This window comes from Antechinus flavipes, chromosome 4 (genome assembly GCF_016432865.1).
Source record: "Antechinus flavipes isolate AdamAnt ecotype Samford, QLD, Australia chromosome 4, AdamAnt_v2, whole genome shotgun sequence".
Lineage (NCBI taxonomy): Eukaryota > Metazoa > Chordata > Mammalia > Dasyuromorphia > Dasyuridae > Antechinus > Antechinus flavipes.
This window is the reverse complement of record NC_067401.1, coordinates 109,908,636-109,928,781: the sequence shown is the minus strand read 5'-3', so window position 1 is coordinate 109,928,781 and position 20,146 is coordinate 109,908,636. Positions and strand designations below refer to the sequence as shown.

Below are 20,146 nucleotides of genomic sequence, written 5' to 3'. Positions count from 1 at the left end.
CCAGAATGAAGGACAGACAGGATCCAGCTTTCCCTCAACAATACTGATATTCAAATAAGCTTCAGTGTATCCCACTATGTGTCAGCTTTTCCAATCCTTTCAGGAGTCAGAGCTATAGACACAGCTGCCATAAGTATGATACAAAATACTAAGCTTAGGGACAAACGTGATGTAGGAGCAAGAGGAAGAAAATATTTGGAGCTGGGGGAGTTGAGAGTATGAAACTAAGGAAAAGTAAAGACCAGAGGAAGTAGTATTCCAGGTCTCTTGTGAGTAAATGAGAGAATTGCCTATTACTACAGAAGGAGGGAAAGAGTCCAGACTGAACTAAGGACTGCCTGATAGATAAAATGGGAAATATTTAAGGTTAGGATAACTTCCCAGAAGATGACAGGACCTCCCGTTGGAATAAGTTCCATTTGATACAGATATAAGAACCAAGTACCTGGTTCAGGTTTGTCCAAGTCCCCATTGATGCAGGCCCTGTTACCAGCAGAGGTCCGAGTTTCATTTGAAGGCTGTAGAAGGATGTTACTGAAGGTGGGGGCCAATCGGAAGCAGCGTTTAGTTTGGAACATCTGAGTGGACATGGCTTGCAGGTTACTGGCAATACTGGCCTCATTTGGACCCAATGGGCCATTGGAGGGATCAGAAGCTTCTGGCCTGGACCGAGGTGGGTCTAGGACCACAGACCGTGTTCCCTCCTCGTCTTCCATGTCCTCCAGGTCTGAACGTGACTCCTGGCTGTTCATCTCTGAGTCTGTTTCTGCATCAAAAGCTGTACCCCCACCCTCATCACTCTTATCTGAGCCACTATCTGAACCTTCACTGGCACGGACTGAGTCATGGCTGGAGTCTGAGTCAAAGCCTTCACTCAGGTCACTGTCATCACCAGCCTTGGGTGGGTGGTGGCGTCGCCGACGAAGGCAAGAGAGGCGGGAGAACTTACGACTCTTCTTGGTCTCACCCACTCGTGGTGCTGGGGGAGGAGGCTCTGGCTCTGGTTCCACTTCCTTCTCCAGTGGTTCTTTGGGCTCAGGCTCATCTGTGGGAAGAAGGGAGATAACTAGAAGTATGAGGAGAGCTCAGGAGCAGGACTGGGGTCTTCTTCTTCCACCCAGTAGCACCTTCTCCTCAGGTCCCTATCTCTGACCATCCAGAGAAGTAGAGCTCCTCAGTTGGAAGGGATGCCAGAGGCCACCTACAATGCATACCTAAATTCCATAGACAGATCTAGATATCTATCCTTCTCCATAACTCCTCCCCCCTTACCGAACGTCCCTTCCTCTGCTGACTTTGCTCAGTCCCTCCCACAGTTTCCACACCTGTCCCATCACTCTGGAAGGCTGGCACAGGGTTCTCTCCCTCTTCCAGCTCTGCCTGTAGCCGGATATTAACATGGTTGATAAGATGGGAGAAGAAAGCCAGGGTGAAGGCGATGGCAGCACTGTACTGCTTTGATCCTAAAATTAGAGACAGGGAAAGGCTATTAGGGTTGTAGAGTAGAAACACCCTACATGTAGCAAGTAGCAGTTCATAGGAATTTTTATTCAATACTCTCAAGTCTCTATCTAATTTTACCTACTCTGGATGCTGAGGTCCCCCCAGCCTGTGACCTCCAAACAACGTTATACTTTTTGCTACAGTTATAGCCTCTATTAATTTTCTAAATTCTTTAGAAACCCTATAAGTTTCTTTAGCTTTAGCAGAAATTCTTTCCTACGCTGTCTTCACACAGGTTATTTCCAGCAACCAAAGCCCCTCCATCTTTTCATTGTGGCCAATCCTGTTTCATTTCTCAAACCTTACCCTGGACTACAAGAAAAAGTTCTCCAGACTTATTATGCCCTATTCCCTCAGCGGGATTGGAGAGAATTCTGGTTGGCTGGAACCAAAGCTCTTATTCTTGAGGCTGGGGGCATATTGTCTCCTAACTGGACTCTATCTAAGAGCAAGATTTTTTCCTCCTTCCTTGGCTTCCATCACAGTGCTCTCTCAGGAGAATGAAAGGGGCTTCAAAAGCATAGGACTTACTGGCTCTGTATCTAGGCAAGGACAAATTACTACAAAGAGGTGTTCTATGGAGCCTGGAATTCAATTAGGGGCTTAAGGTGATAAGAAAATCTGATAAAATGGTTACCTGCTCTCTTTAAGCTGTGAACACTCATGAGACAAATGATAACCATACGGAAAATGAGAAGGTCAGGGAGAAAAGAATAGCCATTCTCATACTCCTCCTCATCCTCACTAGCCAGACTGAGGTTGGGTGAAGAGGGCAGGTAGAAGAGACAAAGGTTGAAGTCCTCCAGGACTGACTGGCAGAGTGATGTCAGCTCCGAGTCCAGGGTGCTAGATGCCAGGGAACACAGAAGTGACAGGTCAATGGTGACCAAGAAAGCAGGAAAGCTTTGTGAATGATATCCAAAAAGGAGACAGAAAAGTAATGGGACCCTACACTCTAAAAGATTGTGTGAGACAGAATCATGTTTCATGGTTCCATCCACATATAAGTGACTACTTTCCAGAGGGGAACTCTACCCAAGTAGGAAAGGAATAGGATACTGTGCCCTTCCCAAGAATGAAAGCTAAACACCAAGAAGAAATTTCCTATCTATAGGCAAAGGATGTTAAAGTGAGAGAAAACCCTCTCACCTTTCTGGCTTAGGGAAGGGGATTTCCCACACTTAGGTAGAATATGGCAAGAACATTTCATCCCTTTCAGCTTTCCTCAGTCAGGGAACATTCCTAAATTGAGAAGGGGAAATGCACCTTCCTGTCCAATTTAGAGCTCACAGACTCTTGCACATACCTGCTCTTGGGCTGCAGAAGACTCTGCAGGTACATGAAGCTCACCAGCAGCCTCTTGATATCCTTACACCTGAATTGAGAAGGAACAAAAAGCAGTTGCTGAGAGCTCTAGAGTGGTGACTATAGTTTTACTTCTACAGAATTCCTCTGTCACTCTGCTCACCGCTTCTTGCTGGGAGAGAGTTTCCGTGTCTCACATTTCTTCAGCTGGTGGTACATTTTGGCTGCCTTGTCATACAGCCGCTTGAGATTCCCATAAGCCCCCTCAAAGGACACTTCTGATTGGATGCTAAGGGAGAGGAAAAAACATTATAGTTTTAATTTGACTAAGAGGAAAAAACAAAGTAAGGACTCTTAAGATTTTGGGAAAAGAGACTCTATTACATGAGGAAAGAAGCACCAATAACCACAAATTGCTCTCCTTCTAACCTTCCATGTCCAGCCAACTCTGGATCTGGAGATTAGTGCCATGAGGAAAAAGAAAATGCCAAACCAAAAATTTCACCTCTTTTAAAATGACTTCCCAGATGAATCAGACAAAGAACATGTCTTACCTTCCTCTGACTCCCCTGCCAGAAAATGGTAAAACCAAAGCTATTTTTCCCTACCTAACCATGAACACATTTCTGTTCCTAAAACACATTAACTTTGAATCTATATAATACTTTAATACATATTTTAGCATTTTTTCTTGGTTAAATGCTGTCATTTTTATTTGGTTCCATTCATCACATGTGTCTGCTCCTAAATCTTCTGCAAGTTTACAGAAGGCCAAAACTCCATTTAGGTATAGATTGTGTACTATGATATGGCCAACATAACAAACAAAATTTTAATCCTATGAACTCAATATAGTAAGGAACTAATTTGATTTATATTATACCTTGATTCAAGTTTCAGAATTCTAAGGCTCCTAATGAAGGGATGGACACATATACATACTCACACACCTGCATGGAGGAGTTTACTCACCACCTCAGGTAGCAATACATGGCTTCTACGTTGTAATACTTGCTGCCTGCCAGGGTACCCAGCTGATTGAAGGGCATACCTGGTAAGGAAAATAATCAGATAGGCTAAAGTCAAAATGCCTTGACCAAGAAATGGAAGACTAACCCAAATAACTAACTACTGAGAACAGAAAATAGATGGAAGGACAACTAAATGCCGAGGAGAAATTCTCCTTTTGGTAATGAGAAGTTAATTTTGTTTTCTCTCTTTTTTCACTTCTGTCCAACTTCAATTCCCCTGCTTCTTCCCTTCAGAAGCTGAGTCCCTTACTTCCTACATGTGGTCTAAGGCATTCCATTTTGCTTCTGTTCTTCCAGGTGAGGCCCAGTTCCTATATCTCTTTCACCATTCCATTTTGCAATTTTTCTTTTTTGTCCAGGCCATCTTTCCTGTTAATTTCCATCCCTTCCATTAGAATGGTTTTGTCCCTTCTCCATTCAATGGTAATAAGCCAAATATATCTCTTTCTCCAGAGAATCTTCCTTCAAAGAGTTATAATCATGGATGTGATGGATCTAGAAACCTCTTTAACATAAGGAGGCAGCAGTAGAGAGAAACTAAAGCAAGGCAAAGTAAATACCAAGAGAAACATTTGTCAACAGAAGTTGAAGTTATAAAGCTATAGAGGTCAAGGGAGAGAAAGGGAGAAAAAAAGTTTGAACAGCTTCCTGATCTAATTTCAACCTTTAAAGGGAGCTCAATTTGCAACGTGTTTATTGATTTAGAAATTTTCTTACAATCAAGATGATGCTGAATCAGGAGAACAAATGGAACAACACTTACCTATCTGAGGTGCCACGGACAAGGCTTGGTAATAGAATCTCTCAGCTAGTTGCTCTGTGTCCACACCAGCTAATTCGTTTTGATATCGGGCTGGGGGAAAATGATGAAGTTGAAAGTTAGCATTAGCTCCTTACTTTCAAAGGAAACTTCCCTTCATCTCAGAACTCATTCAGGGTGGGTGCAGCAAAAGATAAAGAAACCTGAGCTGAAATGCAGTTTATACCTTGGGTCCAGTATACTGTGACTGCGGATAAGTTGCTCAATATCCTCCCCCAACTTGATAAATGATCCATAACATAAGTGAATATGGGGAAGGGAGGTTAATAAGCAAGAGAGAAAGAAGAGGGAGAGCTAATTATTATTATCGATTTATGAATGGGAGATGGCAAAAACTGTTATCAAGGATAATCCGAGCCAATGGACAACCTGCAAAATTTCTACTTGGTTTTGGAATATATTATATGGCTGGAAGTAAGGAGTGGGGACAAGGATGGGAAAGAAAAGACAGTATATTTAATTTTCCTAAATATGCTTTGCTTAGGCTCATCTTACATGGTTTATATTTCCTAAGCATACACAACATTGAGTTGGGGACAGAGCAAGCCAAGGATTACACAATTGCAGCGAAAAATCCACAAAACAGATAACAGTTTTGGCTACTTAATAATTTATTGTCTAGGCTGGAGAAAGGAGATAGAAGTGGACACTCTTTTGAGAGTGAGGAAGTTCTTAATGAAACCTGCCACTTCTTCTCTGATATAGAGCTAGTATATCTGAGGTTCCATGAAGGAAGACAGTTATTCCCTTATTCCCACACAATAATTCACAGGGACAAAAAAACATCAGCATTGAAATGATAAATATAAAATTAAACTGTCTCTAACCTACCATGGAAAAACTCTAACTTTAAATCTACTTTCTTTTCTTCCTCATCACTCACTAACCTTTTCTGCATTATTGAAAGATAGTGGGGAAATGGAGTTAGCACAAATGGGGAAGAAGTAGAATCAGAGGTTAAAGTTCTAGACCACATAATATACCAGGCAAAAAGGCAAAAATGTAAGCAGTTTAGCTCTTATTCCAGGGCCTGACTGTTCCCTGTAGCTAAAAAGAAAAGATGTAAGGAAAAAAAAAAAGATGCAGATTCTTACACAAATCTCCCAGATACACCAGACATCGGTGGCAAGCCATCTGAGCCCAGTCCATCTCTTTCCCTGAGGCAGATACTGGCTTCTTACAACCTGAGGGAGAAAAATCTTTGAGTCTATTCTCTGACATCTCCTCATGTCTGTACCATGACTTGTAAGTGAGAGCCCTTTCCTAGGCACTGGAGGGGTGGGGTTGGGGGAAGGGAAAGAGTAGGGGTAGAAGGAAAAGATCCAGAAAAAGGAAGCAGTATTTGTCACTGGGAACTCCCCTGGCCAACAGGTAGGAAGGAACATATCCTAGGACACTGAGAGACAAGCATGGACTTTGCCAGGATTTTGGATAGCATTATTAGGAGACTAGGTTGGAACTAGGGGGAACAAACCTAGAGATTTCACTCTGAGGAAGTTTCTTGGAAGAGAAGAGGTTGAAATATGGTTCAGATGGATGGAGTGGGAAGATGTGAGCAAGGACTGACCTATTCGAAGATTTAGAAGGGGGGAGGGAAGAAATTTGGAGCAGGTTTGCCTTGCTGAACCAGAAAATCTAAAAACGAGTTAACATTTATTTGAAAAATGAGAAGAGGAGAGGACCTAAGGATGAAAGAGGGGGAACTAATAGAAGAAAGCCTGGGAACCTAAATTAAGGACCTGATATTAGAGACAAGATACAGATGCACCCAATACAGGTTTTGGAGCCAGACAAAATAATTATCTCATGCTAGAGGAAGATGATTTTGGCTAATGGATTTTTGACCACAGATGAATGTGGTCAGAGAGGAGGGAACTGACAGATTCTAGTAACCAGGGGATGATGGTAGCATAGTCAACAAGTACTCTTTGAGTTAATAAAAGTTCTTAGAACCTTTCTTTTGAGTTGCTTTGATCCTCAATTCTGAGAGCTACTGATTTTGGGGAGAAAGAAATCCTCTTTATCTCCCTTCCCTTGTTCATGTGCCTTCCTGTTTTAGGAAACCAGACATGTTAGGTTGGGAGCTACAGAAAGGGGAAAAACGTTAATGGAAGAGCAACAAGCTGAACAAATCAGTATCGAGAAATTAATTTTTTTAAAGAATAAGTTGGAGAACTAGCTTGCTGGATTTTTAAAATCTTTTGTCTACAGAAAACCTCCTGAATGGGAAAGAGGAAGGAGTACAATTAGAAATTAACTTTATATAAAAGCAAAAGGTATGAATAAGTCTTTTTAATGTCTTCTGCCTTAAACAATCAGTCTATAAAAAGTTCAAAAACTGGCGAGTTATCTATCTGGATTGTCAATCTTTTAATGGGGAAAGTAGGTGAGGTCGACAGAGAGAAGAAAGCCTAACTCTTTGGAAAGCAAACAGCCAACCTAGGAAGGGGTTAAGGATAATAGTTGCCAGCATATCTGTTGGCAGAACAGAAATTTGTGGTACTCTGGAAAATATCTATTAGTAATTTCCAAAAGTTTTCTTAAATAAACACTGGAAGATAATTCCCAAAATGAAAAGGGAAAAACAAAAAGGCTCTGGCTAAAAAAAGGATCAATATACTTTGTGAGACCCAGAGTTACCCAAAGCCATCCTTTCATTTCCCCTTCCCTAAGTCAGGCTGCCACCAACCATCCCAAATGAATGGGGAGTCCCTTCCGTTACTTTAGATTTTAACATCTATATCACTGTTTTTGTTTTGTTTTTACTTCAGAATCTTACCATTTTTAAAAACCAGCAGAACTTCATCCTCAAATTTTGATACAATTTCTATAAAGGGTATGTGACATGCTCTCCTAGCCCACATTCCACCTCCCACTAAAAGAGAAGTCCTTGAGACTCACTGACCTATTAGAGGGTCGGTGACATGAGTCCAGTCAATGCAGCATTGCAGTTCAAGCTGGTAGTGGGACTGGATGTAGAGGAGGAGATGCTGGTAGAAGCCAATACCAGCAACCAGGTGTGTCCTGTAGGCACATTCCAAGGTGCTCCGGCTGTGGATGTGCTGGGGGGCAGGTGGATCAGGGAAGGGGAGGGGCCGGCTAAGCAAAGGGCTCAGGGCACCGCCCCCCACCACCCTGGCCTCTTACACAGGGGGAATATGCCTATAGTTTTAAATCCCAGGATGAAGTTTACCCTCACCACAACCAGAACATTTTTCTACCCCCTCCATCTCAGTTCTGTTCTCCAGCACTGGTTATCTTCCTCCCCTAACTCTTTAATTCCAGAGTGATATTACTTCCTCTTGATTCCCAACTATGTTTGCCACAGGCTCCTTCCCTACCCTCTGGACAGTATTCCATGTCCTCTCTCCCACCCTCTTTGGCCTTCAACTGGCTTTCCCTCTCTTTCACCATCTTTCCTCCCCCAGCTCTACCTCTCCTCTTACCTTTTTGTTGGTCTTGATAAGCTGGATAACCTCATAGTACACCTTCCTCCATAGCAGCTCCTCTGCTTTCCTCCCATAATCCACTGGATGCAGGAACATAAGCTTGACACAGAGTTCACGAAGCCTAGGAGGGGGCAGGATGGGAGTAACAAAGTTGTCGGAAGTTGTCTGAAGAGATGAAATGGCTACAAGGAGACATTTGATAACATACCTACTATACATATGACTGTGCTCTCACTTAAGAGACAAAGTCTAAAATGATACTGTGTATCAATGTTCCCAAAAAACCGAATCCCAAAAGACATGTAAGAATTTCAATAAACCACCCTTCTCCCTAGCATACTGTTCTTTTCCTCCAATTTTTCTTTTTTTCTCCTTCACTCCAGGGTGAAATATAGGCAGTTCTTCATGATTCAAATATGATTCCTATCTCTACTCTATGGGATATGGAAACTGAAGGTGAAAGGAGGACAAACTCTGGGAACCGTTTCCTGTTTTCTCTCTTCCCCCCTTCAGAAAAACCAGAGAACTTGGGCAACAAGATGACAGTCTTTCTTATCAGGCTATCAGCATACTTCAAAATTTGATGTGGCTTATAAGGTAAATGGGATGGGAGTAAGGGGTGGAAGGAAAGGAGAACCAGGAATTTGTTGTTCAGAGGCTGGCCCAGCTTACTTGTTCCTTAGGCTAATGTTCTCTGGTTTGAACACTTCTTGGTAAGCAGTTTTGTTGCAAAGGATGAGGTCAAGTCGATGCACAGCCTCCACCACTGCCCTGCAGGGGAATATAAGATAGACAAACTTTGGGCCATGAGGAAGGGGTGACATGGGTAAAAGAACAAGGATTAGGAAAAAGGGAAAAGATTAAGGGAGGCACGATTCAAACTGAAGAATCCTTGGAAGCTATCCTTTGTAAACCTATCATCTCTTAGTCACAAAGAAAAACCATTCTCAGTATCTTGCTTTGCTTTAGAGCAAAGCTTCATATGTGGTTGTAACTGGATGTGGGAGTTGCAAAATTATAACTTATTATCAGTAAATGTTTGATTTGTATACCTATTTTACATACGTATGTATCTACAACCACAAAAAAATTTCTTGGAAGAAAAAGGGAAAAGTTTAAGAAGCCCCGTTTTAGTTTTAGAATAGCAACTTAGAGGATTGGTGAGGAGAGAGGACTTAAGAGTAATATTCTACTAACAAGCAGAATAGCTCTCACCTCAACTACTTTGTCTTTGGGTTGTGGAGGGGGTCGTAGTTGTAGTCTTTATTGTTCCTCTGTGTTCACTGGAGGCAAAGACCAGCCCTGCCAAGACTCCTAAGCAGACTAAATTCTATTCCCCACTTCTGTCTCACTGTCAGTGGCCTGGCACCTAGATAGCTGTTTTGGTGCCAGCAGGGTAGCTGCCAGCACCTGGCTAAATGGCTATCAAGGTCTTTTAATAGGCAATCCAAGAGGCACCTAATATCGAGGAAAGGGACAGGAGGACTTCTGGCAGCACTTCATCCTGCATCAATAATTGTCTACGCAGGATCCCAACTATTGTCATCAATTGTTTTATTCTAACATACTGTCCCCTCTCTGGGTTTTCATAATCTGTTTGGCTTTCCTAGCTATATGACCACTTCTTTGCTGGATTTTCATCCATGTTCAATTGATATCCACTACTGAGTTTGCCCCAACGCTCTTTCTTAGGCCCTTTTCTCTTTCTCGCTATGCTCTCTCATTTGGTGATCTCAGAAAGTCCCAAGGAGGTTTAATTATCTACGGAGATGACTCTCAGATCTATATATCCAGCCCCAATCCCTCTGTCTTGAGTTCCAGTTCTGTACCATCAACTGGCCTTTGGATCTTTCAAAATAGACATCCCATTTCATGGAATCTCAAACTCAGTATGTCCAAACCCAAACCCATTGTTGTTCCTTCCAAAGCCAAGGCTCTTTCAAACTTCCTTATTATTGCTAGGGTTGCCAGCATCATAACAGTCACTCACATTTGCCGTATTGGTGACACTTTCAATTCCTCATGTTCTACATATAATCTATTAGTTGCCAAAATTTGTGATTTTTATTGCCACATGTTTTGGATATGTCCTCTTCACTCATACGGCAGATGTTTACATGTTACAGATGTTTAGGTCCCCCCAAAAACTTGTCTGGATCATTGCAATCTCCCTCCATTTTCCCTTTAATCTGATACATTTTTTCATACCGCTGCCAAAGTGATTTTTCTAAGGTGACAATCTGATTAATACCCATTATCCAATAAATTTCAGGTACTCTTTATTGCCTCTAAAACAGAATAAAATCCTTTTAGGTATATAAAACTCTCTGCCTTCTTCCCATCTTTTCAGTCTTTTTACACATTCCCTCCTTCACACATTCCATGATCTAGCCAGACTGGCCTATTTGCTGTTCCTGACTCATGCTACATCTCTGTTTCCGTGAATGCACTGGCTGTTCCCCAGGTCTAGAATGTTCTCCTTTCTCACTTCTGCCTCTCAGAATCTCAGACTTCTTTAAAGACTCAGCTCAAATTGAAGGAGGCCTTTCTTAGTTTCCCCCAGTTGTTGGTACCTTCCCCTGTAAGGCTACCTTGTCTCTCCTTTGAATATATGCATTCTCTATATATTTGTGGTGTTCCCCCATAGAATGTATCATCCCTGAAAGCAGCTTGTTTTTTCCTTTTCATCCCCAGGGCTTAGAACTTTTAAAATGCTTGCTGACTTAACATGTGTATGTGTATGTATATGTGTATGTCAAGAAAGGAGTACCTTAGTAGAGTGCTCCTACGTCACTTCCAATATCCCTTTCCCTGCTTACTCATTAATTCAAATGGATTGGGGTAGCTCCTTTCTTTACCTCTAAAGAAATTGAGGGTCAGAGATATAGGTCCTACACTTAGACAAGGAATCATTCCTCTGTACAGAATTTAAAAAGACATCTTATTCCCAGCTCTTTTGCCAAACGCCTTTGCTACATATAGCCTCAAACTTCAAGTATGAAGCCACGCACAGGAATGGAACTCCACTATCTGCACATACATGTACTAACAAACCAGTTTGAGCTTTTCAAAGTGGTGGTTTTTAGAAGGGACTAGATTCTGGATGATTCAGAAGAGGGTCAGAACAACTACCAGGTGCAGGAGATTAGAGAAGTCTCGCCCAATGCCTGCCCACGCTTTGTGTGACAGGCAGCGCTGACACCCGGCAGCACTGGAGACACATGTGCCACCCCCAGCCTGCTCTTCATGCACTCGGGGACTGCTGAGGGGCAGCTCAAGGTGGGAGCCTTTGGGCTGCTGAATTTGGTCACTGGACTATTTTTGGAGCAGCTTGTATCTCCCCATGCCCTCTGGCTGGCACAGCTGAAACAGGCACAATGCCCACTTGCAGAAGAAGACACAATAAGCTTCCACTCTGCTGCTGGGATGCAGCCTGAGAATATGAGGATTTGTCTTCTCCTGTCCTGAGCCTCCAAACCAAAGCCGACTGCAAAGAGCAACTACAGTTCAGGGATGGAAAAAACTTAACTGCAGCATCACCCTGACCCCACAAGGGACCCAATTATGTCAACCTCCCCTCCCTGTCTCCCCAATACACTTACTGAGTGGGAAGGGGACCTGCTCTTCTCCCAGGAAAGGATGAAAATCATGACCGTGAGCTTGTAAATCAGAGACTGGCATAAAGTATGTGGAATCAGCCATAAGGCTGAGAAAAAAGGACCCCAAAGCCTGCAGGGGCCCCTCAAGTACACCCATCCACCACTTCTTACACTTCCCTAATGCCTACGTCCAATAGAGGACAGCCTTCCAGTTCCCAGAGGCCCCCCCAGATTTCCTTTCTGAGTTTTCTCTTGCAGGTTGGAGGCCCCCCCGCCCCTTCCTTCCCACCGGAGGAATGCCAAGGATCTCAGTGTCACCAACACTGCTCAAGCCCTATTTTTATCTTCTTACTCCAACTCCTCCGGGGGACTCGGTCCCAACCCCCAGGCCGCCCCACATTTCCTCCACGTGTCCAAGCCATCTCCCACCCCAACTACACTCTTAGACCCTAACCCAAAGATCGAAAGTCCCGCCCCTCCCAGCTCCCTCCAAAAATTCTACCCTTCTCCATTTGAACCCTTTCCTTGAAGATCCCGCCCCTTCAACGTGGTCCCGCCCTCGCCTGTCTTTTACCCCCCTCCCCCCTTCTTCCCCCCTTCGTACCCCTACCCCCCCTCCAGCGGGTCCTCTCCCGCCCCGGTCCCTCTCACCGGTAAAGCCGCTTAGTATGCAGGACCTTGGCCTCGGGCTCACTGCTCTCCGCTGCGGGGGGGCCCTGGCTCATGGTGCCCGGGGCCCGGGGGCAGCTCCCGGTTACAAGCCCCCGCCACCCGCCGCCACTGCCGCCGTCTCCGGCCGAAGCCGCCGCCGCCACCGCCGCCGGCCCTGCTCGGCCGCCATCGCTGTGAGGCGGCTGCCCGCGACGGCTCCTCCTCCGGCCACCAAGTCTCGCGAGAACAGCGCCACCACGCCAGCAACTTCACTGTCGCCAGATCTCGCGACATCCTATCTCTTCCGGTGGCAGGGAATTGCCAATACTAACTCTGGGCAACATGGCCGCTTTTCTAGCTTCTCATGCTCCGAGAAAAACTTTATTGACAAAGTCGACGGAAAAGGCAGAAGACAATGCAGAGGGGCGGAAGCTAAGAGAGGTCAGGGCTGGTCGGGTCTGGTAGCAGGAAGGCTGTCTGTGACCTTATTCTCCTATAGTCATATAGTCCTTTTTTTTTCTACTTTTAAAATCTGGTTCAAGTAGATGAAGACCCCCCTCATCTTCCAAAGATTTAATTCCATTGATTTTCCCCTTCCGTGCCTCCTGCTTCATGACCTTCAGTCTGAGGATAAGTTATCTTATAAGCAATCTCCCTGATTCGGTGGAGGTCATCTTACTCGGACCAGCCCGGACCAGCCCGGTTTAGCTTCTCCCGTCCCAGCCCAGCCCAATAGGATTTTCTCCGATCTTTTTAAGGACTTTTGGAAAAGGGAAGGAAAAATCCTTATTTCTGGGTCTTCTGTAAGACCCCCCACAGAGGTCTTGGTTGCTGTTCAGCCTTCTGGGGACGTAGCCCGGTCTCTAGTCTGGAAAGCGTTGCAATGGGAACCCGTCTTTCCATCTCGCAGTCCAGGACCTACACGTTGCACAGGAATATTAGCCAGCCCAAACCAATTTGGACAGTCACAAACCCGTCCTTGCCGAGCATTTTCTTAGCCAGTCTCCTGCGCAGGACCCGCCAGCATAGACCGTTCCCTAACCTGCCTAACGTGGCCACACCTACACCCTTCGGGACAGTGACCCTTTCTCTCTCTCACTTTTGTCTTCTTTTTTTTTTTCTTTCTGTCAGAGGGTGAGGGTGGGGCCTTCTCCTTTAATCCCAGCCCCACCTGCTCTGGTCAGACAGGTTTGGAGCTGCAGGTAAAGGGAGGGAGACCAGCGAAGAAATACTTGCCGAGCCAGAAGGGAGCTGGAGCAGCTCTTTTCCCGGATGGGCCCCGGGATCTCCCTTGTATCTCTCTAGATGGAAAGTAAGGGACCCTGTGGGTCTGGGGTGTGAGCGGGAGGTTGAAGTATGGAGAACGAAAGGGAAACAATCAGCCTAGTCAGTGGTGAGGAATTGGAAGAAAAAGGAGAGAGGAGGAGGGAGAAATAGGAAAAGGGAGGGAGGAAATGTTCAGTAGTTGGAAATAGATTTCTCAAGTGGACAACGATTGAACCCTTAAACTTTATCAGTCAGATAGGAAGTTGGCTAAAATGGGCTATTGCAGTGGTGGCTGAATTTCTGCCTGCCTCTTAAACCCTAACGATCGGCATTTTTCTATAGGTGCTATTCACTTCTCTGATAGCCAGCTTAATCTCATGGGGGGGGAGGGGAGGAGGGGAGAACCCGGCCGGGAGGAGATTGGAAGTTTGGGTGGCTCCAGTTTTCCATGGGGGAAAGGGAGGGTATGGCTTTTTGGATCTCTGGAAAGATCCTTAGAAGGAACAGGATCCTATGTTTGCTGGGGGGACAGGATGGTGGCTTCTGGCCCTTGGGTGGTAGGCAGAAAGACGGACTGAAAATACTGTATCCTCCATTCAATCTTTGATGTAAATGGTCATGGCCAAGATCACAGCATTTTTGTGAACAGAGGGAAAGAGGGAAGAGGCCCGAATCAGCAGGGATACTTGGGTTCTGTCTCTCTTAGTCATCCTTTCTTGCTGAGATGTCAAAATAGGATTCTATTTCAGTTTCCCCTTCCCAGGTTCTGCAATTTCCTTTCCATACTTTCTTTCCAACCCACAATGATTCTTAAGATTTAGGGGAAAAGAGGCTTAGAATCATAGATATACAGAATTGTCAAATTAGGAGGGAATCTGAGTTAAATTTCCAGAAAAGCAGAGATATCTCCTGCAGACCATTTTCCTTCAGTGCTTATCTGACATGGGCAAAATCTTTAAGAGAGTATGGGGACCTTTGCCCACCAAAGGGGAGCAATCAATGACAATTCTTTTCAACCTTTTCCCCTAATGGTGATCCCAAATTTCTCTTTCTCTTTATGATGAAGATTCTTAACAAAATCTCTCTCTGCTCCTCCTAGGGTGACGACAATCCAGTATTATACCCCAGAACCTAGGCATTTGGGCCCTTCCATGCACCAGCATGACAGAACCTGAGGTCTTGGCTATGCTGGAGATAAAGGGGCAAGATGCCCTTGAGAAGAATTTGCCCCAGCCCCTCATCCCTAATGGACTCAGACCAGAGGGGGAAGATGGGCAAGAGCTTGTTCCTTGTGAGAATGAGACTGGGAAGGTTGGCAGTGAAGCTACTACTTTGCCCTGGGTGAGGACATCACTGGGTACTGGCCCTGAGCCCAGTGCCCCCTTCCCAGACACCCCTGATTGGCAGGGATGTGATAAAGAACCCATTCTAGCTGAACCACCGCTAAAGTTGGAGGAGCCAGTTGAGGAAGACATTAACCTGATGCCTGAACAAGCAGCTCGAGCATTTGTCCCAATTGACCCACAGTGCATTGAGAGGAGACCCCAAGAAGAGCTCATTGTCCACTGTGACAAAAAGGTTGAGGGTGAATGCCAGGCTTTTCTGTTGCCTCGGGCTGCCCGATCCGAAGTCCCTGAACGGAAATGGGCAGAGGCAGCAGTTGCACCCTCTTCCCATTGTGGGAGTTGTGGAGGCTGTGGCCGCGACGGCTTGAGGGCCGTGGCCTCTTTTGGGGCTGCTCTCATCCTCTTCCCCTGCCTGTTATATGGAGCTTATGCCTTTCTGCCTTTTGATGCCCCCCGGCTGCCCACCATGAGCTCCCGACTCATCTACACGCTCCGCTGTGGGGTCTTTGCCACCTTTCCCATAATTCTGGGTGAGTATTTGAGGGAAAGGAACAGGAATCCCAGGAGGACCACTGGATGCCCATGGTAAGGGTGGCTCTCCAAGGAGGGTGAACAAGCTTGATCTAGTACAGAGAAGGTAACAAAGAGTATGTTGGGGTGGTGATGGTAATGTTTAGACGTGGGATGTAGGGAAATCTGGGCATTGAAATTCAGTAAGGGCCAGAGATTTTGACTGTGAATTTTCCTCTCCCCATCTGTATCTGGCCTATACCTCTCTTCATCCTAACCTCCCTCCCCCTTTCCTTACTGCATGCCCTTGTACTCTTCCGTTTAACACTTTCTTACTTCCCGTTTCCATGTTTTGATTGCCCATCCACCCCAGCTTCCTAGACATTTGTTCTTCCTAAGGACCCAATCCATTTGTGCTCATCTCTTCATACTCTTCCCTCCCCCAACTCTAGTCTTTCTTCTTCCTGCTTTTCCTTGCTCTTTTCTCACTGTCTACCTTCATCTTCCTTCCCCATTCCCTTCATATCATGACCCCATTCTCTCTTAACCCAGGACTCCTGGTCTATGGCCTTTCCTTGTTGTGCTTTTCCGCACTCCATCCCTTTGGGGAACAACAGAGAGAAGTTGAAATCCACAGGCGATACGTGGCTCAGTCTGTCCAGCTCTTCATTCTCTATTTCTTCAACCTGGCCGTCCTTGCCACCTACCTGCCCCAGGATACGCTCAAGCTGCTACCTTTGCTCACTGGCCTCTTCGCCATCTCCCGGTGAGTTTGGGGTGAATTGGGTATTTGTGTAGTGTATGTAGAAAGGTTGGCAAAGAGGAAGGAAAGACCCAAATAATTCTAATCATTAAAAAGTCCTGTATAGCAATCTCTGGAGAGATTAGAAACAATTTATTGCCTCTCCCATGTGGCAGCTCTTCAGGTATAAAAATGTGGAACAGGGCTATCATGTCTTTCTTAAGTATTCTTCTTTCTGGGAGAAATATCCCATTATTGGAAAGATTTAATTGATGATTATGTGAGATGATGTGAGATGACCTCATACCATCCTGGTTAACCTTTTTTTTTTTTTTTTTTTTTTTTTACATACTAGTTTGTCAGTGTCCCCCATTTAAAAAAATAAATGTTGTCTTGAATTGAATACAGTACACCAAGTATAGTAGAACTCTCTCTTTTTCAAAGTTCCATATATCTATTAATGCAACTTCAAAACACACTAGCTTTTCTGGCTATTAGACTGTTGACTCACATTGAGTTCATAGACATGTAAAACTTTCAGGTATTCTTCACATGAATTGTTAAGCCAATCTCTTCTAATCCCCAACTTCTACTTGTATAGATTTTTTTTTTAACCCAAACATAGAACTTTACATTTGTTAAGTTCCAGCCTATTTTTTCCCCAGCTTGTTAAGCTCTTTTTGAACCTCCAATGAACTGTGCAATGCATTAATTATCCTCCTGCTGTTCAGTCATGTTTGGGTTTTTGTGACTCCATGTTACATACTATCTATGTGATTTTCTTGGCAAAGATTCTGGAATGGTTTGCCATTTCCTTCTCCAAGGCATTAAGGCAAACAGAGATTAAAGAACTTGCTCAGTCACAAAGCTAGTAAGTGTATGAGGTTGAATTTGAACTCAGGTCTTCTTGATTCTAGGCTCAGCACTCTACTGAGCCACCTAGCTGCCTCCTATCTTTTTAGATGCCTTCTATGTTCCTTAATTCATGTTACCCAGAGTGTCCAAGAAGTTTTTAAAAACTCAAAACTACACTAAGACTTCTGAGACACCTGGACAATTCATGCAGTCCTCTAATATTGGCCATTTCCACTTACTGTATATTGATTTGACCTACAAGATTGTCTTTACTATCAGTCCTCTACCAATAATAATTGTCATGTTTTGTGTTTTAAAATATATTATACAGCATATGTATATATATCATATGCATATATATATATACATACACACATACATATAAGATCTATCTTTTGAGTTTTTCTAGGAATTGGGAAGAACTTATGTAATATATATCCTTCCTTCCATTTATCCAATCTTTGTGAGTTAAATTCAATATTTTTACCCTCCAGTATGTGTTGGTTCCAAATATATCTTCTTAGTTCCTGTTCTTTAAAATTTTTACACTTCAATTAATCCTAACCTCCTACCATAGTTGCTTTATGGGGAATGAGGGTGGAATTGATTCTCACCCTGAAATCTTGATCTTTTCTCTGACCTTCTCTCTCCATTGGAGCGTCCTTGTAATCGATCCTTGGCCCTCCTAAAATGTGGGACAAGAGCCAATGACTTGGCCCATGACATACTTAAATTCAAGGATGAGCTGAAACTGGGAGGTCTTGTTAACATGTTGGCCAAAAGATCTCGAGGGACTTCAAGTATGTGTTATACCAAGATGAAATTTGAGAGAATAATCCTATACTTGAATTATTAAAAAAAAAAAAAAAAGTCCAATTGTGCAAATAGAGGATGGGGTGGCTAGGCAACAGTTCACACCAAAGAGACTGGGACTTTTATTGGACTGTAAGCCCAATACATAGCTGCCAAAAGATAATGTGTTTTTGGGCTGCATCAATAAAAACTTCTTGCCCAGAATGAGGAATGTGATCCCTCTGCTGTACTCTGCCCTGGTTAGGTGGCATATACAGTATTATGTTCAGTTTTGGATGCAACATCTTAGGAAGGATAATGTCAAGCTGAATTGAGTCTAGAGCAGGGTGATTAAGAAGGCCTGAAAACCAGGCCATATAAGGAAGTAGGGATGCTTAACCTGAATAAGAGAAGATAAAGGAGACATGATAGCCATCCTCAAATATTTGAGGGGCTATTATGTGAAAGAAAACTCTTTTTCATTCTTAAGGCCCCAACAAGAACAAGGCAGAAGCAGATTCAGGCTTTATCCAGGCTGTCCCAAAAAGTGCAGTTTTAAGTCAGTAGCTTAATTCTTTTGAGACATCCCGTATAATGAAAAAAAAAAAAAAAAACCTTCCTAATTTTAGAATTGTCTAAAAGTTAAACAGGCTGCTTCTGAAGTTAGTGGGTTCCTTTTCACCGGAGATCTTTAAGCAGAGTAGTGTCTTTTAATTCAGAGATTCTCTGTTTTCCTCTTCCAGACTCGTGTACTGGTTGACTTTTGCAGTGGGCCGGTCCTTCCGAGGCTTTGGCTATGGGCTGACTTTCTTGCCACTGCTCTCGATGCTGGTGTGGAATCTCTACTACATGTTCCTGGTGGAGCCTGAGCGGATGTTCACTGCCACGGATAGCCGGCTTGACTACCCAGACCACGCTCGAGCTGCTGACTACAAGCCACACTTCTGGGGGTGATACTGGCTTCTGCCTGGTCTTGATGTTCTCTGGTTTCCCTCTAAACTCCAGGGAATTGAGACAATCCAGAACTCTTCACTGAACAGACTTTGGATATGTAATCTCTGCCCTTTGGCTTCCCAGACTGTGACTTTTTAAACCTTACCAATCCTTGACTCTGATGTTGGGGTGGGTGGTGGGAGTTATGAGGCAGGGAACACATGTAGCAGAGGCAACTTCATCCTAAAGCCCCTTGAGGCTTATAACTGCCTTGATTTTTCTGTAGCATTGGTGCAAGGAATTCCTACCTCTTAGAGAAGAGAGAATAAAATTAGGAAAAGCAAAATCCTTGTTTTTATTAGGTCTTAATTATTTTAAGAGATAATCTATGGGATAATTTAATAAAACATTTTGAAATAGGAAGTTGTCGTTTAGTTATTTCAATTATCTCTTCATAACTCTTCTTTGGGGGATCTTCTTAACAAAGATACTGGAACAGGTTGCCATTTCCTTCTCCAGCTCATTTTAAGATAAGGAAACTGAGGTATACAGGATTAAGTGACTTGCCCAGGGTTAACTGGCTAGTAAGTGTCTGAGATCGATTTGAACTCATGAAGATGAGTTTTTCTTTTTCTATGCCCAGTGCTCCATCCACTGTGCCCCCCTAACTGTCCAAAAGAAACAGGAGGGGCTCTCAAAGCTGAGAGAAGTTTTCTCATTAAAACTTTATTCTGGGCTTCCCTTTATATATTTCAGCTAGAATAAACATGTCATAAACCCTCAGTTTTAATGCTCTCACTTTTTAATTTGTAAAATTTTATAAGATGAGAGCATGAGACTCTATGACCTTTCAGGGCTGTTCCAGCTCTAAACCTAAATGAAGTCCAAATAGTTCCAATTTCACTGTTTTGGCTGGGTTGTTATCTTCCCCTCCTAATTCAGGCCATAGTAACCCACTGATCTGTCTGCAAGTGGAAAAGGTCCCAAAGTGAGATGTGGCAGTATATGGCTGAGGTATTGATGTGTGTATGTGTGAAGAGGAGGCACAAGGAGGGTTAGGTGTTTTAAGACTGATCTGGTGTGAAAAGTGATGTTGGAGAAACAGAACTGGGATGGTGTAAATCATCATGCTATTTCTCCCTTCCTTCTTTTCTGAAGAAATCTACTTGCTCAGTTCAAACCATCGGAAAACTCTGATGTACAACACTCAGTGTTGTTTGGGGCATGGAACTTCCAATGGCCACAGGAAGAATCAATGTCCTCTGGAAATGTTCATCCCTGAAAAGCTTTTTTCCTCATACACCTCTATTCCTCTTACTCAATATACACCAAGAGTCCACAGCA

The 20,146-nt window shown here is 43.9% G+C and overlaps 2 protein-coding genes across 6 annotated transcripts in view; one reads left to right on the top strand and one right to left on the bottom strand.

Annotated features, from left to right (window-relative positions):
• Positions 1 to 12,523, bottom strand: part of SMG5 (SMG5 nonsense mediated mRNA decay factor) — a 32,447-nt gene extending 19,924 nt beyond the window's left edge. Inside the window, exons 1-12 of one of the 4 annotated variants that reach the window (XM_051993795.1) lie at positions 12,359 to 12,523; positions 8,781 to 8,879; positions 8,106 to 8,229; positions 7,565 to 7,721; positions 5,754 to 5,843; positions 4,603 to 4,692; positions 3,781 to 3,859; positions 2,972 to 3,097; positions 2,810 to 2,878; positions 2,141 to 2,349; positions 1,326 to 1,463; positions 446 to 1,045 (exon numbers count right to left, since the gene is read on the bottom strand). In XM_051993795.1, the coding sequence (XP_051849755.1) occupies positions 446 to 1,045; positions 1,326 to 1,463; positions 2,141 to 2,349; positions 2,810 to 2,878; positions 2,972 to 3,097; positions 3,781 to 3,859; positions 4,603 to 4,692; positions 5,754 to 5,843; positions 7,565 to 7,721; positions 8,106 to 8,229; positions 8,781 to 8,879; positions 12,359 to 12,432 (1,855 nt within the window). In that variant the 5' untranslated portion in view covers positions 12,433 to 12,523. Of the gene's footprint in view, positions 1 to 445; positions 1,046 to 1,325; positions 1,464 to 2,140; positions 2,350 to 2,809; positions 2,879 to 2,971; positions 3,098 to 3,780; positions 3,860 to 4,602; positions 4,693 to 5,753; positions 5,844 to 7,564; positions 7,722 to 8,105; positions 8,291 to 8,780; positions 8,880 to 12,358 lie in introns of those variants that run through there. The other 3 variants (XM_051993796.1, XM_051993797.1, XM_051993798.1) reach the window with 3 other exon arrangements.
• Positions 12,524 to 12,703: 180 nt separating this feature from the next.
• TMEM79 (transmembrane protein 79) lies at positions 12,704 to 19,224 on the top strand. 2 transcript variants are annotated; one of them, XM_051993807.1, is made up of 4 exons: positions 12,704 to 13,670; positions 14,724 to 15,500; positions 16,033 to 16,246; positions 18,613 to 19,224. In XM_051993807.1, the coding sequence occupies exons 2-4, from the start codon at positions 14,786 to 14,788 to the stop codon at positions 18,821 to 18,823; spliced, it is 1,140 nt and encodes a 379-aa protein (XP_051849767.1). In that variant the 5' UTR covers positions 12,704 to 13,670; positions 14,724 to 14,785; the 3' UTR covers positions 18,824 to 19,224. The 2 variants fall into 2 exon arrangements, with proteins under 2 accessions (XP_051849767.1, XP_051849768.1); XM_051993808.1 differs by lacking the exon at positions 12,704 to 13,670 and having other exon boundaries at positions 14,116 to 15,500.
• Positions 19,225 to 20,146: the final 922 nt, after the last annotated feature.

Excerpts from the sequence above, each read along its gene's own strand:
- TMEM79 (XM_051993807.1), top strand. The coding sequence starts at position 14,786 with ATGACAGAACCTGAGGTCTTGGCTATGCTGGAGATAAAGGGGCAAGAT. Across the intron at positions 15,501-16,032 it reads CACCTTTCCCATAATTCTGG|GACTCCTGGTCTATGGCCTT; the intron begins GTGAGTATTTGA and ends CTCTTAACCCAG. Across the intron at positions 16,247-18,612 it reads GGCCTCTTCGCCATCTCCCG|ACTCGTGTACTGGTTGACTT; the intron begins GTGAGTTTGGGG and ends TTCCTCTTCCAG.